The sequence below is a fragment of the Crotalus tigris genome, unplaced genomic scaffold (genome assembly GCF_016545835.1).
Source record: "Crotalus tigris isolate CLP2741 ecotype Arizona unplaced genomic scaffold, ASM1654583v1 scf7180000018172.2679963, whole genome shotgun sequence".
In the NCBI taxonomy this organism is placed as follows: Eukaryota; Metazoa; Chordata; class Lepidosauria; order Squamata; family Viperidae; genus Crotalus; species Crotalus tigris.
The window spans coordinates 935,454-948,802 of record NW_024096864.1 but is presented as its reverse complement, the minus strand read 5'-3'; the positions used below and the strand labels follow the sequence as shown (position 1 = coordinate 948,802).

The 13,349-nt window shown below is 38.8% G+C and overlaps 1 protein-coding gene across 1 annotated transcript in view; it reads right to left on the bottom strand.

The window, feature by feature from the left end:
* Nucleotides 1-1,461: 1,461 nt before the first annotated feature.
* LOC120310381 (phosphatidylinositol-binding clathrin assembly protein-like) overlaps nt 1,462-13,349 on the bottom strand; it is a 38,489-nt gene continuing 26,601 nt past the window's right edge. Inside the window, exons 11-20 of the mRNA XM_039348737.1 lie at nt 12,605-12,741; nt 11,114-11,217; nt 8,989-9,135; nt 8,451-8,561; nt 7,846-7,962; nt 7,719-7,749; nt 6,811-6,931; nt 6,422-6,478; nt 4,388-4,495; nt 1,462-3,476 (exon numbers count right to left, since the gene is read on the bottom strand). Coding sequence (XP_039204671.1) covers nt 3,462-3,476; nt 4,388-4,495; nt 6,422-6,478; nt 6,811-6,931; nt 7,719-7,749; nt 7,846-7,962; nt 8,451-8,561; nt 8,989-9,135; nt 11,114-11,217; nt 12,605-12,741 — 948 coding nt within the window. The 3' untranslated portion in view covers nt 1,462-3,461. The remainder of the gene's footprint in view (nt 3,477-4,387; nt 4,496-6,421; nt 6,479-6,810; nt 6,932-7,718; nt 7,750-7,845; nt 7,963-8,450; nt 8,562-8,988; nt 9,136-11,113; nt 11,218-12,604; nt 12,742-13,349) is intronic.

Here is a 13,349-nt window from a genome sequence, read left to right as displayed (position 1 = left end):
GCAGTGCTGCACCCACCGTCAGGGAGACAGGAAGACTCCAATTTTTCAACGCAGGGGTACTTCTACCAAACTGTTCTATGAAGGCAATTCCTGTCCTGGAGAGTCAGCTCTTCAGTTCAGTCACAAGCACTACCACCAAGGGCGTAGTGTCCAGATGCCAATTTTTCCACTGTCCATTCTTGTGCCAGTTTAATGGGAGGGGGCAATTCCAGGACACAGTGGCTGGTCAGGAGACACCGACAACTCCCACCTTGTCTAATTAAAGGTCTGGTAACTAAGCAATATTATTTAAACATCACCCAGAGAACTATATACTGGAGATTAATTCCAATTTCAAAGCTAATATTTACAGCCGATACACAACTAAGGACAGCTGTGGTTCAGACACCGCTGCTTGAGAGAACAAAAGCAAAATTGCTTATTGTCCGAACTCAGCTAAAATATAATCACATCCAGGACTTGGATATGATAAAAATAGAAGCCTCAAATTAAACCTGTTAAAGATGGGATGAGATCCTGATAGAAATCACACAGTTCAAAGGCATAAAAACACATCATCATGTTATCAACTGCAGCTCACGAACAGTGTTATTCACAGGGTCAACTGGATACCATGTTTATTTAGAAGATCACTGGAAAGGTGTGAGGAGAATACAATCTTATGTGTACCTTCTGAGAAAGAGGTTGCTACAGGTTGTGTGTGAACTGGTTAAAAGTTTTGCAGGCACAATAGGTTGTGCATCTTCAGTGGCTGAGCTGGAAGTAACAAGCTACAGAGAAATTAAAAGTCTATTTTTATGAACTGTACTGGACATTAAATAGAGGGAAGAATTTGTAAATATTAGATATTTTATACATCAATATGTTGCAATGGGAACATTGTGGTTATTATTATGAATTACTATAATTACAATAAAATCAGTAAGTACACATAATATTATATCAAGCAATAACATAAGAACATACTTTCATCTGGAGAGTTTCTCTCTCTCTCTCTCTCTCTCTCTCTCTCTCTCTCTCTCTCTCTCTCTCTCTTTCCTCTCTCTCTCTGATGAGATGGATATTGCAAGATGTTCCCTGCTGTAAGATTGCAGCTCGTAAATATAATAAATTAAACATCATTAAAATTCCATGATTAGACAATAATCTCTGGGAGTTAAAAAGCTTGCTGCTTATATTATGGCGTTAAACTTCACATGATCACAATGTCTGTGATAAAATATTTCTAATTTATTATAAAGCCTATGTTATTTCAAAACACATATACCGGTCTAAAGTGGATTGAGTGAAAATCAATGGGAAGGCGAGTTTGTACAATCTTATATATGAGGATTAGTTAAATTAATGCATGAAAATATCAATTCAAACAAAACCCACAAATAAATTGCTCCAGCCTATATGGGGTCAAAATAAATACTGGTTTGGGGGCAAATCTGGAGAATACATTAAAGTCAAAAGCCCTTGAAAATTCACTTTCCACATTTAATTACATGCATCCAGTTTACGTCTTTGTCAGTACATGTCGAAGATTTGGTCTAAAACATTTTTTTCCACTTGCACATTTAATCCATACAAAGTTAGTGGTTACAAATTGCAAACACATATGTAAAAAATGATTCTTTCCTTTAAAAAATCATGTTTAGCTTGACAAAACAAGTATATCCTTTTTGAAGCAGGCTTTTTTTTTTTTTTTACATTCTTGGCACAATATTAACAAACACAAAAGACACGTATAGAGAAAAAATGGTTTTCTGAATTTGACATTCTGATCTGCAAAAATGTTTTTTTTTATTTTCTTTGCTTTTAAATCCCTTTTTCCTAGGAACAAACCCCACAATTTGGCAAATGCTTGAAAGAGCAAGGTCAATTGCCGTATTTTAACAATATGTGATCAAATAGGGGAAAATTCTACAAAAGAACCACACTAACAATATTTGATATCCTTTGTCCTGTTATTGCTGTGGTAACGGGCCCAACACCAGAAGCCTGGCAATGATATAAAGGAGTCAATTCTTCTATTAATTAGAACTCTTCTTTGATTTTAAAAAGGGATTTTAAATCCTAATTTCTTGCAATCCCCTCTGTTAATACATCCTGAATAAGCTAGATCAAATCCCATGATACTATTTAATCTATCATTATTGTTATTGTTATCATCATCATCACCATCACCAGTTTTGGAGGAGAGTTGAAAATTATGGACCATCAGGCTGCATTACATATGCTCTCCTAAACTGCAGTAATCTCTCACATATTTTCAGAAATAATAGTTCGAGCTTTTCAATACCAAAGAAATTTGGAGCTGTGTATCTTTAAGTGGTAATTATTCATATTTTGAATGTTACAAAGATAAACAACAAGAAAAAAATTCTGCAATTCTGGAGAAACTCTGTCCTTAAAGGTTTACACATTATTTACACTTCTTTCCCCCTAAAAAAATGTTACCGTACGTAGTTGATGGGCACCTTTTCCTTGTCTCCCTCGTTGACAAAAACTAAGCTACGCCATGGATGGACCGTTCAGAAATCCACCTTTCCGGTTCTTAAAGTGCACCACGGAACGTGATGAAGCACAATGAAAAAATACAACCTCCCAGACTTACAACATCTGGCTGACCATTTACTGGCTGTTGTTATTTTTAGCCAGGATAGAAGTCAACTCTCACCAGAGTCAAAAACCATGCTACTCGCATCAAGTATTGCAGCTGTGGCCATTCACAACAGAGTCTCACACACTGCTCAGGAATACGTTATTCCAGCACCCCCGACCTGGCCCAAGGGTAGCCCTACAGCTGGGCTAAACTATCCCTCTGCTTGAATTCCAATTAATTTGTTTTCCATTCATGGCCAATTCAATTAATGCTAATGGCCCGTTTAATTAAAGTTGATTTACAGCGTTTCAAAACTCACAGTACAAAATCCATGAATCAGAAGAAGCTAGCCTAACATGAGGAAAAACAGCTTGGTTTCCCAAGATAACCAGCTTTACTCATAATACGGGATTTACTCCTGTCCAAGTCCTTCGGAGTATCTCAAAGGTTTATTGCTCAACTTTGCTCTATAGTGCCCATGATTAGTTTCGGGGAGAAAATAAATAGAAGTTTGAGGCTGTCTGCTTGCTTATTACAGGCTCAAAATTAAAGATAAACCCTTCCAAGGATTCCTAAGTAAGCTTGTCTTTAAAAGCAACAAGAAGTAGGACATTCTTTTTGAACTTGGATGACCTTTAGCTTCAAAATACTTAAAACTTCTCGTGGAAAACAATTCTGACCCCATCCAAACCCATACATGATTTCAGACCATAGGGACTGTTATAAAAAGAATCTCTAAAGCACAGCAATTAAAATTAATTTTATAGTATACGCGGAGCAAGTATGAGCTCTGGCAAAGGCTGCAGTCTGAAAGTTTCATCTTCTCTCTACCAGTATTTGGTTGTCAAATAATCTTGCTGTTTTGGCAGATTTACATAAACTGAATCTGTAACAGAAGAAACAAAGTCAAATTAAAGCTATTAACAAAAGTACTCAAGTTATTTGGGAGTTTCAGAGAATTGAGTTAAATGAGAGATGCAAACATTAACATGTTTTGCCCTTGCAGTAGTTCTTAGCACCATCATATGATGACAGACCCACTGCTAAAAAAAGACAATCGCAATTTTTAAAAATTTAAATATCACTTTCATAAGTTCTAACTCTATTAGAATTGAAGAAGCTTCTTGGATGAGAAGCAAATGTTTCAAGGAAAAACAAGCTAAGAAAGTCCAGTTGCCTTTTGACAAGCACCTTTGGGACCATCATGAGCTGGATGATTGAGAATTTGACATTCATCTGCCAATCCTGAAAAACAAGCCTGTAGGCCAACTTCAAGATCTATCACAACCCAATGCTGCTTTCTGTTTTTCACATCTAACGTCTGTTGCAATTCTATTCATGTTACTGATTATGTGTTTCCTTTTCCACGTTTTGCCTTAAAGGTGTTGGAAGTGTTTTGTTCATTTCTACCATCTCCACTTGTTTTCTTACAGTTCCTCACCCAATGCTCCACAATCTGTCAGTCAGATAGAATCTGACTTCTTGCTATCATTTTTTGCTGTCTCCATTGTGAAAGGCAGGATTTTAACTTGTTATTGTTTTTTTCTCTCTCGCTCCGCCTGGAGTCTCCTGGGATCTTAGGATTCTATTGTTTCTTTCTCCTATGTACTGCTTTTATAAATCCACTCATAATCTCACCGTGAAGTGCTAACCAACTCTTATTTAAAATCTTTCCCAAAAACTTGAACCAACTAAGGACCCATCAACAAAACACTTAAGGGGTTGTGGCAAAATCCCAGTAGCAAAACATTTTAACATTCACATTCTCATTTAGGGGGAAAAAAAATCACCACAAACCTGTGTTCCAGAGATAGGTGCAAAAGGATTGTTTGGCCTTAGACCGGTCTGGGTGTAAATCATAGGCTGAGGTGTCATAATAGGGGCAGTTCCAATCTGAGTAGGTACCTGAAGATAGAAAGAAGAATGAATAAAGTCATTCATCGCTCTCCCAGCTTGAAAAGTCACAATGTGATTCGTTTTCCTGCAGTCACAAATGCGAGCCAAACAACAGTGTACTGCAGGGATCTCCAGGTCTTCCCCAGCCAGGGATCATGCGGTTTGGGGGATTCTGGGAGTTGACGTCCACAAGTCTTAACGTTGCCAAATTTGGAGATCCCTGCTGTACAGCATAATCTTCCATTCAGGAGACACTATGAGGATTTTCCAATAAAGGACCATCTTTGGACAACTCCTGGAACAGATGTTATACCTGCATTCACTAAAGGTGACAACCTTAGCAGGCCACCACTGCATAAGAAAAAACTAGCAGCTCTTCTTACTAGTTGTTCAGGGAGAGCGATGCCAAACTCTAGCAACTGTCATGTTCATTTTCTTTTCTAGTCTAACGAAGTAGAACCAAGTTGTAGTTTAGTTAAGTTTATTTGAAAAATTGGATTGGGGGTATACTCGTATTCCCAACATAGTCATGATGACCACCTACCCAGAATTATTTAGCTGTGTTGGTTGTATCTCATAATGCCCTTAAACTGCATTCAGAAGCTTCAGCTAGTACAGGATGGAGCTGCACAGGTAGAAAATGATGTTGGTTACTCAACATCATGCTTCTGAATGCAATTCAAGACGCTGGCTGTCATCTTAAAGTCCTTCCTAGCTTGGGTTACCGTATATGCCGGCGTATTAGGCGACCCGGCGTATAAGACGACCCCCGTCTTTATAGCCGGGCCGCATTCCTAGAACGTCGTCTTATACGCCGGAAACTACCAGTATTTCCGGCGTATAAGACGACTCGGCGTATAAGACAACCCCCGTCTTTGGCGCCGATTTCAGCGCTCGCGGAAGTCGTCTTATACGCCGGCATTTACGGTACTTGAGGGATCATCTTCTCCCAGTTGTTTCCACCCAACGGTCTGGCAGAGTGGGGATGCTCTGGGTTGGTTAAGGAATGATGCTTGGCAGGGCCCAGCAGGTGTTGCCTTCTCTGTCTTAGCACCTGGAGCATTTCCCCTCCAGGTATTAGGATGGCCCCAACCCGTCTGACAAGGCCCCCAAATGCGTGAAGGATCGGATCTCCTGGATGTGCTAGCATTTTTGTATTTGTGATGCAATGTGTTTTTAACTGGTTTTAAGATGGTTTGTTGCCCAGAATCACTTGCGGAGATGGCTCTCCACACAAATAAATAAATAAATAATTCTATATATCTGGGATTCAGTCAAGATTGGGTAGTCAACATGGCTCAACAATATTCAATCCCATCCAAATATTTATACATTCAAACTTCTCGGCCACCTTTACTCATTATGGGATAATCAGAAAATACTTAATATTTGTTTCTCATTTAGGAATTATGCAAGACCAAAGGCATGTCTTCTAAATGTTTCAAATGTACCCAGCTCTAATGTTATTTTATAAAAAAAAAAATCCCAGCACAGAGAGTATGTTAGTTTTCTGTTATGCAGGTTTATTGTCCAAATATGGCATGTGCTTAATATAAAGATTATGAATCTTGCATAAACTTCCTGAGTAAGCAGATGCTACCCAATGTAGAACATGTTAAGCTGTCACGTGCAAAAGACTAGGACCACACATGAAATTACAATTAAACTGATTTATTGCTCATACCTATGCACAGGAATCTACTCAGCTAATGTTTAGCACTATTTGGACACTAGATAAAAGTTAAATGAATTCAAAGAGGGTTGGATTTAATCCATTTAAGGCTACAAAGATATTTTAGGCTGATTCCTCTTTTAACTCCACACCTTGTTCTGCCACTCCTTCTCCACATAATCTTAGAGAATGAGATATTAAAACTGGGGGGAAAGGGTATCTCTACCATATAAACATAAACTTATCAACCCTAAGTAACTTACCATTCCATACACAGGCACTTGAGGTGTATTTACTGGGTAGGTTACTGGAGCAGGTACCTATGATGGAAGAATAAAACAGTCTGCATGTAACATCTGACTACAGTATTACCTTTTCTGAAAACACCAAACAAGTTAGTTAAAAGATATATTTTAATGGCTGACTGAAGAAAATAACTGGATCATAGCACAGAAATGGGGAAGGAAAGAGATAAGTCCAAGGTTCATCCATTTAATACCAAATTACAGTTGATGGTACTGTAAATCTCAAAAAAGTGTCAAAAGTAGTTTATGATACAAGAAGAGTGGTAGTTTTATGAAAAAACAATTAGCTCTCTGCATTCTGGCCAACATTAAGCATACTGCAAATACATAGACAAGAATGTCCATACCATCTGTGGAGCAGGAGGTACAGGAACGGTGTTCCACGTAGTTGAGGTGCTTGTTTTTGCTTGCCAGTTGTTACCCCCAGTAAGTTTCTTCTCTGTAGGCTGATTCCACTGCATATCAGATCTAAAGGGAATTGCACAACAAAGCAGTTTTATTCAGCAACCTATCAGGGCTTCTGCCATATTCTCATCATTACAATTAGGGGCAAGTCACACAATCCTCTGAACAACTGCTAACATTCCTCAGATTGATTGATTTGATTTTTTATTCCATCTTTACTGTTTTTATAAATAACTCAAGGTGACACAAAACAAAGCAGTTGCTAAGCACCTGCATTTTGATCACATGATCACAGGGATGCTACAAAGGTCGTAACTGTGAAAAACAGTCGTAAGTCACATTTTTCAGTGCCGTTGCAACTTTGAACAGTCACTAAACAAACTGTTGTAAGTTGAGGACTACCTGTATTACATTGAGGCCTTTACTGTGTTAATCCTTGAATGTATTTTTTTCCCCTCAAGGTTAAAATACTCCCCAAATTCCGAAACTTTTCATTTTCACTGTTCAAACAATGCTATTCAACTGGGTAATCTTCTGATTATGAGATCTGTTTGAGCAATTAGAACAGAAACTTGATAGCAAGCAAAAGACTATGTGCTTTTCACAGGCTGTAAATGTTTGAGTATATTCACAGGCATTATAGTAAACTATATTGTTTACTAACATGAAACATTACAATGTCTCTTGTTTCAACAAAATGTAGCAAGCTTCTTCAACTGCTGACTTCTTATAATTGTTCTGCTGCAGTGGATCAGGCTGTGGAAAGCCGGCTTAAAAATATCAATTATAAGGGCTGTTTATCAATATATAAAGCAATTATTTCAAGATAAAAATATGTAGGTTTTCTCACTTTTTGGGTGGTGTCCCTCCAAATCCAAGATCTGCAAGAAAAGCCATTAAAATAATTTAATTTTAAAAAATGGGGATTCCTTTATATAAAAATATGGAATGACGTTGAAAAAAAGTTTTGTACTTACTTCCTACTAGATTAGCAAGTGAAGAGTCTAGGTCATTGGCCAAAATCTTCCCACTTTGTTGCCCAATTACATTTCCTCTCTGATTTTGTGCAGCTACTGTTGGTTGTAATACATCATCTGAAAATTAAGGGTAACTCATTAAGAACTAAGGTCATGCACAGGCAATACACAGAACATAGAAGAAGCTAATTTATGGCTTTCAAAGGCAGGGTAGGATAGCATGATTTAAAAGGGCTAATGTGACTTCTTGGCTTTTTCTCTGATATGAAGTGGCCATGTAAAAGCAGACAAGGTTCATTCACAACACAGCTTAACAAGCCACAATAGGAATATACCAGCACAGCTTTTAAATTCCAAAACCGTTCTGTAAGCTATTAAGTCATGTTTTACATTTTTACAAAAAGGGAATCACTGTCAAAGTACAAGATGGAGATATTATTAGTCAATGGGCAAATTGTTTAGATATTATAAACCTCTCCTCTTAAGAGCACGTGATTTTCCAGCAAAGCTTTTTAATAAATTACATTATTTAGAGAAGCGTAAAGCTAAAAGCTAAGCTAAGCTTTAAAAAAGACACGAGGAGAGAGGAAAAAAAAGAACTTTACCTGTTGTAGTTCCAAAATCATTTACAGTCGATTTTCCACCAAAGACAGCATCGAAGTCCACATTGATTGTTGAGGAGGTTGTTTTCTGTGATGCAGAATGAAGAGGGTAGCCTAGCAAAATATTGGTGAGATTGACAGAATTAAACAGCCTTGCAGGCTAAAAGAACAACAAAAACTATTACAAGGACCCCAAAACCAGAGGAGAAAATGAAGGACCACTACACTCATCTAGCAAAGGATGAAACTAAGCAAGGGCAGGCAGCATTTAAGTGCAGAATGTAGAAGTAAATGAAAGGCATCTCAATGTATTCTACTGATTATAAAAAAACATATCAAACACGAAACATGCACTTTTCATAGTTATGCCACTTGCCGTCCAAATGAAAATCACCATAATCATTTGTTGAATGAAATAGAATGTCAACGTATTTTTGAGTGGAAACTTAGGCAGAAACTGAATTTCAACTGAAATACATATATCAGAACCAGTTACAATTTCTAATGGTGGAAAAAGAAATTAAATTATTATTTTTTTTACCACTAAATAGTTCCACTGTTTGTTTGGAGCCAAAGGTGGAGCTCACAAAAGGAGTTGTACTTTTTACAGCTTCTTCAACTGGCTTCATATCAAAGACATCCAGATGGGGTGGAGACCCAACACAACCGTTTGTCGATGAGAAATGTCCTTTCAGCATTAGATAATAAGAAAGGGAAAGAAGAAAAACCAGAAGATAAGTAGTATTCAGAAGAGAAAGCATAGTCACAGATGAGGGATATTTCTCCCCAAATGGATGCCCTCCAGATGTGTACCAAAATGCTAGTTGGTTTTCTTGGTGCTGCAAACCCTTACATCTGGAAATTTCCAAGTCAGGGAAGGATAATACAGAAAAGCAAAGTTGTAATTTGTTTATTTTTAAAAAGAGAAATCTGATCTCAACCAACTTAAATTTGTTTGCAACTCATATCAGTTTTCTTGCTGTTGTTCTCCAGAGATTAACTTTGACAACAGAATTCTGAGATCATTTATCCCTTTAGGCCAGGGGTCTTCAAACCTGGCCCTTTTATGACTTGTGGACTTCAACTCCCAGAATTCCTGAGCCAGCTGTGCTGGCTCAGGAATTCTGGAAGTTGAAGTCCACAAGTCATAAAAGGGCCAGGTTTGAAGACCCCTGCTTTAGGCTTTTAGTATAGTTAACTGATTCGGGAGCCACCAACTTCATCCTAAAATATTTATTTTTATTTACTCATTAAATTTTTATGCCGCCCATCTCCCCTACAAGGTGACCCTGGACAGCCACTTTCCTCAAAGGCTGAGATCATTTTATTATGGTGCCAAGATTGAAAATGATTGTTGTAATTCTCCTGCTTGTCTTTTAAGTGATGGAAGGTCGGGAAGAGCCTGTCGCTCACAGAATTCTTGCCCACATATAAAAGCAAATGCACAAGCCGGAAAATTGTGCAGCAGAGAAATTCTGAGATCTTTATCAGGACTACTACTTGTATGTATCTGGAGAATCGGGGTGAAGCATCCAAGTCAAATGTTCTGCTGCTGTTTCAGCAGAATTAATTATGTGCAGAATTGAAGAAAGAGGAAACCCTGTGTGGCACTCAATTATAAGTACATCTTAACCACCAAACTCTTGAAAATCTGGGACACCGGGGGTTCTGTTCACATGTCATGCTAAGTTGCAAAACATGGTTTAAATATCACAAAGGCTAGGTTCATATACTGCATTAAGTCGATCAACCACATATGGCTTTGTCTGGTGTGTAAAAGTGGTCCGAATTTGCTACAGAATGTGTGATGCCGGGAAAGGGGGCTTGAAAATTTTATCTGCACTTTGCACTTGAAGCAATTTAGACTGGCCATCAGAAATTCAACTTTGCTGGCAGAATACCACCTGAATTTGTTTCTGCATAAGCAACTGAGAAACAGCAATGTATGTAGGAATAGGTACATGAACCCTTTTTAGCGCAATCAGAATGCTAGTAACCGAAAGCATTCAAATCATAATGTACTGAATTATTCAATGTACATCCCATCTTTCTTCCGGGAGTTGAAGACAGCATACATAACAGTCTCCCCTAATTTTGTCCAACAACAATCCAGTGGGATAGGTTAGATTGAGAGGAAGTGACTGGTCCGCAACCACTGTTCGCTTTGTGCTCGAACAGGAACCTAAACCAGAATCTCCCAGTTCAAATCTATAATTTTAAAGTATTATTCCACATTACTCTATTTAAGTAAGATAAGCTGAAATGACAATAGAAGTCTTTCTTATGCTAAAAACCCTTCTCTCAATTAGATCCAATCACACTTCAAATTCTGAAGAACGTACTTCTTAAGTCTCTTTATTTCACTCAAGTTTATGTTAAAATCAAACCACCTAGAAGGAAATAACAGTATCGCAAAACAGCCACTGTGTGTAAACAAGCCAAGCAAGAAAGACAGCAAAGTTAATGTGATATATTCTATGCAGAAGCAGCTCTCTTCCAGATTGTTAGCTACTAGTTCTCCGCTGCAGCTGCTAGTGGAAGCAAAGAGATACCTGAGTTGCATGGCAGCAGAGGCTTAGTTGTATGCTCAGGTGTTCAAGGTAAATTGACAGAGGAAAAAATTCCAAGTAACCTCACTGTTCTCTTCAGGTACAAAAGCTACTTACCTCCCCAGGCACTGCTTGCTGACGTTGCTATGGCTGGAGTACTTTGTACCGTAGGAACAAACGCAGGTTGAAGATCGAAGAGATCGGTAGAAAGGTTGGGCATGCTGAAAGTTTCAAAAATACCAGTTGTGCAAAAATCATACTTATTGTCTGTATATCTGAGGGAGCTGAAGCTGAAACTTAAATCTTCCAGAACAGCGGAAAACTGAATGAGGAATCTAACAAGCATCTCCAGCTCCACAAGATTTGTTTACGAAATAGTTCAAGAGGCTTTATTTACTGCAATACAATATTTAAATCTTAGCAAGAATCAATTCCATTTCAACTCCATTGTTGATTCATTTTGAGTATCAAAATATCCGAGTCTCTATCTCTCTCTCTTTTTTCTTTTTAAGCAAAGCTGGCAACAAAATGACTCCCTTTTATTCAAAGTGTCCTGAAAAAATGAAGAAAGTTTGTAGCTAGCATCTTGGTTTGAGCTGCCCATCAGATCCTTGGGGAAAGTCCCAAGCGTCTTCTGAAAATCCTCAAGATCCATTAGACACCTGGGACAGATAGATTTAATAGGTCTTTTCTCACTGTATAGAGGGGTTCACCCATAAATCTTCACAGAAATCTGTCCATGGCAAGGAGTGACGGTCAGTCTTCCCCACCCCACAAACATTTTCAGATCATGTTGTATCTTGTCCAAGACACACAAAAAAGGGGGGAGGGGAGGAGAGAGAAATCTAATAGGTAACTATAAGACGAATCAGGTATTATCATGGTGTCATTAATTCCTTAATGACTTAAACTCCTTAGCTTCAGACCACCTCGGAGAAGGAAGGCAGATTGGCATCTCCAGCACAAGCACTATGGAAGCCCCAATTCCACCCTTGAAAGGGGATGAAAGGGTGTGTGGTTGCTGAGCATCAGAGGGAGTGGGACACAAGCAAGGAATCCACCTGATCCTTCAAGCCCAGCCACATAAACAGGGTCTCACATCTCTTTATCCTTCTAGATGCCAGCAGAATCTCATGGATGACAACAGATGTTCCCACCCTACGATTGCAGCCAATGCCAAAGCCAAACCCCACAAGAACATCCCCCTTCTCCCCCACACAGATTTGAGTGATGCAAGCCAAGTCTCCCCCTCACTCACAACTAATCACAAATGAAGTCAATTTCACACATTGAGATCTGACATTTCACAATCACAGTGAAAACCCCAGGGTTCCAGAGATTTGACATTTTTGATGCTCTGGGGAGGAGGACTGAGAACTGGAAGGATCCCGGCTCTGAGCTTCTCATCATATCCCCCATGGCCTGTCCTGACTGCAATCACGTTTCCCCGATTGACTCCTCCCCATCTCCGCTCCCAGAAACCTCCCCCAACACCAGGCTGGGTTAATTTTCCAATGCAAAACAAATAAACAAGCAGATTAGGAATATTCACCCTCCTGTTACTTTTTTGGTAGCTTTTCCGTGACTAAAATATAAGCCCATGCCTACCTATTGGTAGTTGGGGCGGGGGCTGCAAAGAGGTCAACGGCAGGATTGGTGTTCACGCTCTTTCCAGATAAAGTGCTTGGAGAAGCAGAAGTGGAAGTAGAATTGGAAACTACAGAAATCTCTCTCAATCGCTGTTCCTACCAAAAAAGAAAAAGAAGAAAAAAAAAAAGAAGAAAATGACAGTAGATGCTGCATTAGCCTTCCTCACACACAAAAAGGTTAAATACACCAGAAGTGAAACTTCATTATCATGAGGAAATTAACCCACATCGCTGTCCTGTGACAGGACGATCCAGCAAAATAAGTCAACAGATTGCTCAACTTTTTCCACAGAAGGCAATGGAGTTTTTGCATGATTTATATGATTTTTACAAGCTGATGACCTAGCCAAACCTTTTTTTCAATGGAAAAGAGTCCAGAATTTATGTGACTCTCCCCTCACTGATATCAATGGAACCCAAATGTGTTGACTCGTGGATTGAGGCTGTCTAAGACACATTGTATGATACACAGAGATTAAGATGACACCATGTGATAAGTGACCGGAGTAACTCTCCCAAATGTCCATTAACTGGGGGGGGGGGAGGTTTAATCGTTCAGACAAAATGGTAAAAGCAAGAAAGCGATCCTTTTCTCAGCAAAGCTTGATTTAATGGCTGGAATTAAGGAAGCTTTTCTTAGGGATGTAGGAGAGATTGCTACTGCAAGTGCTCAGAGATGGGTGGCATGTAAAATTAAGAAGTGG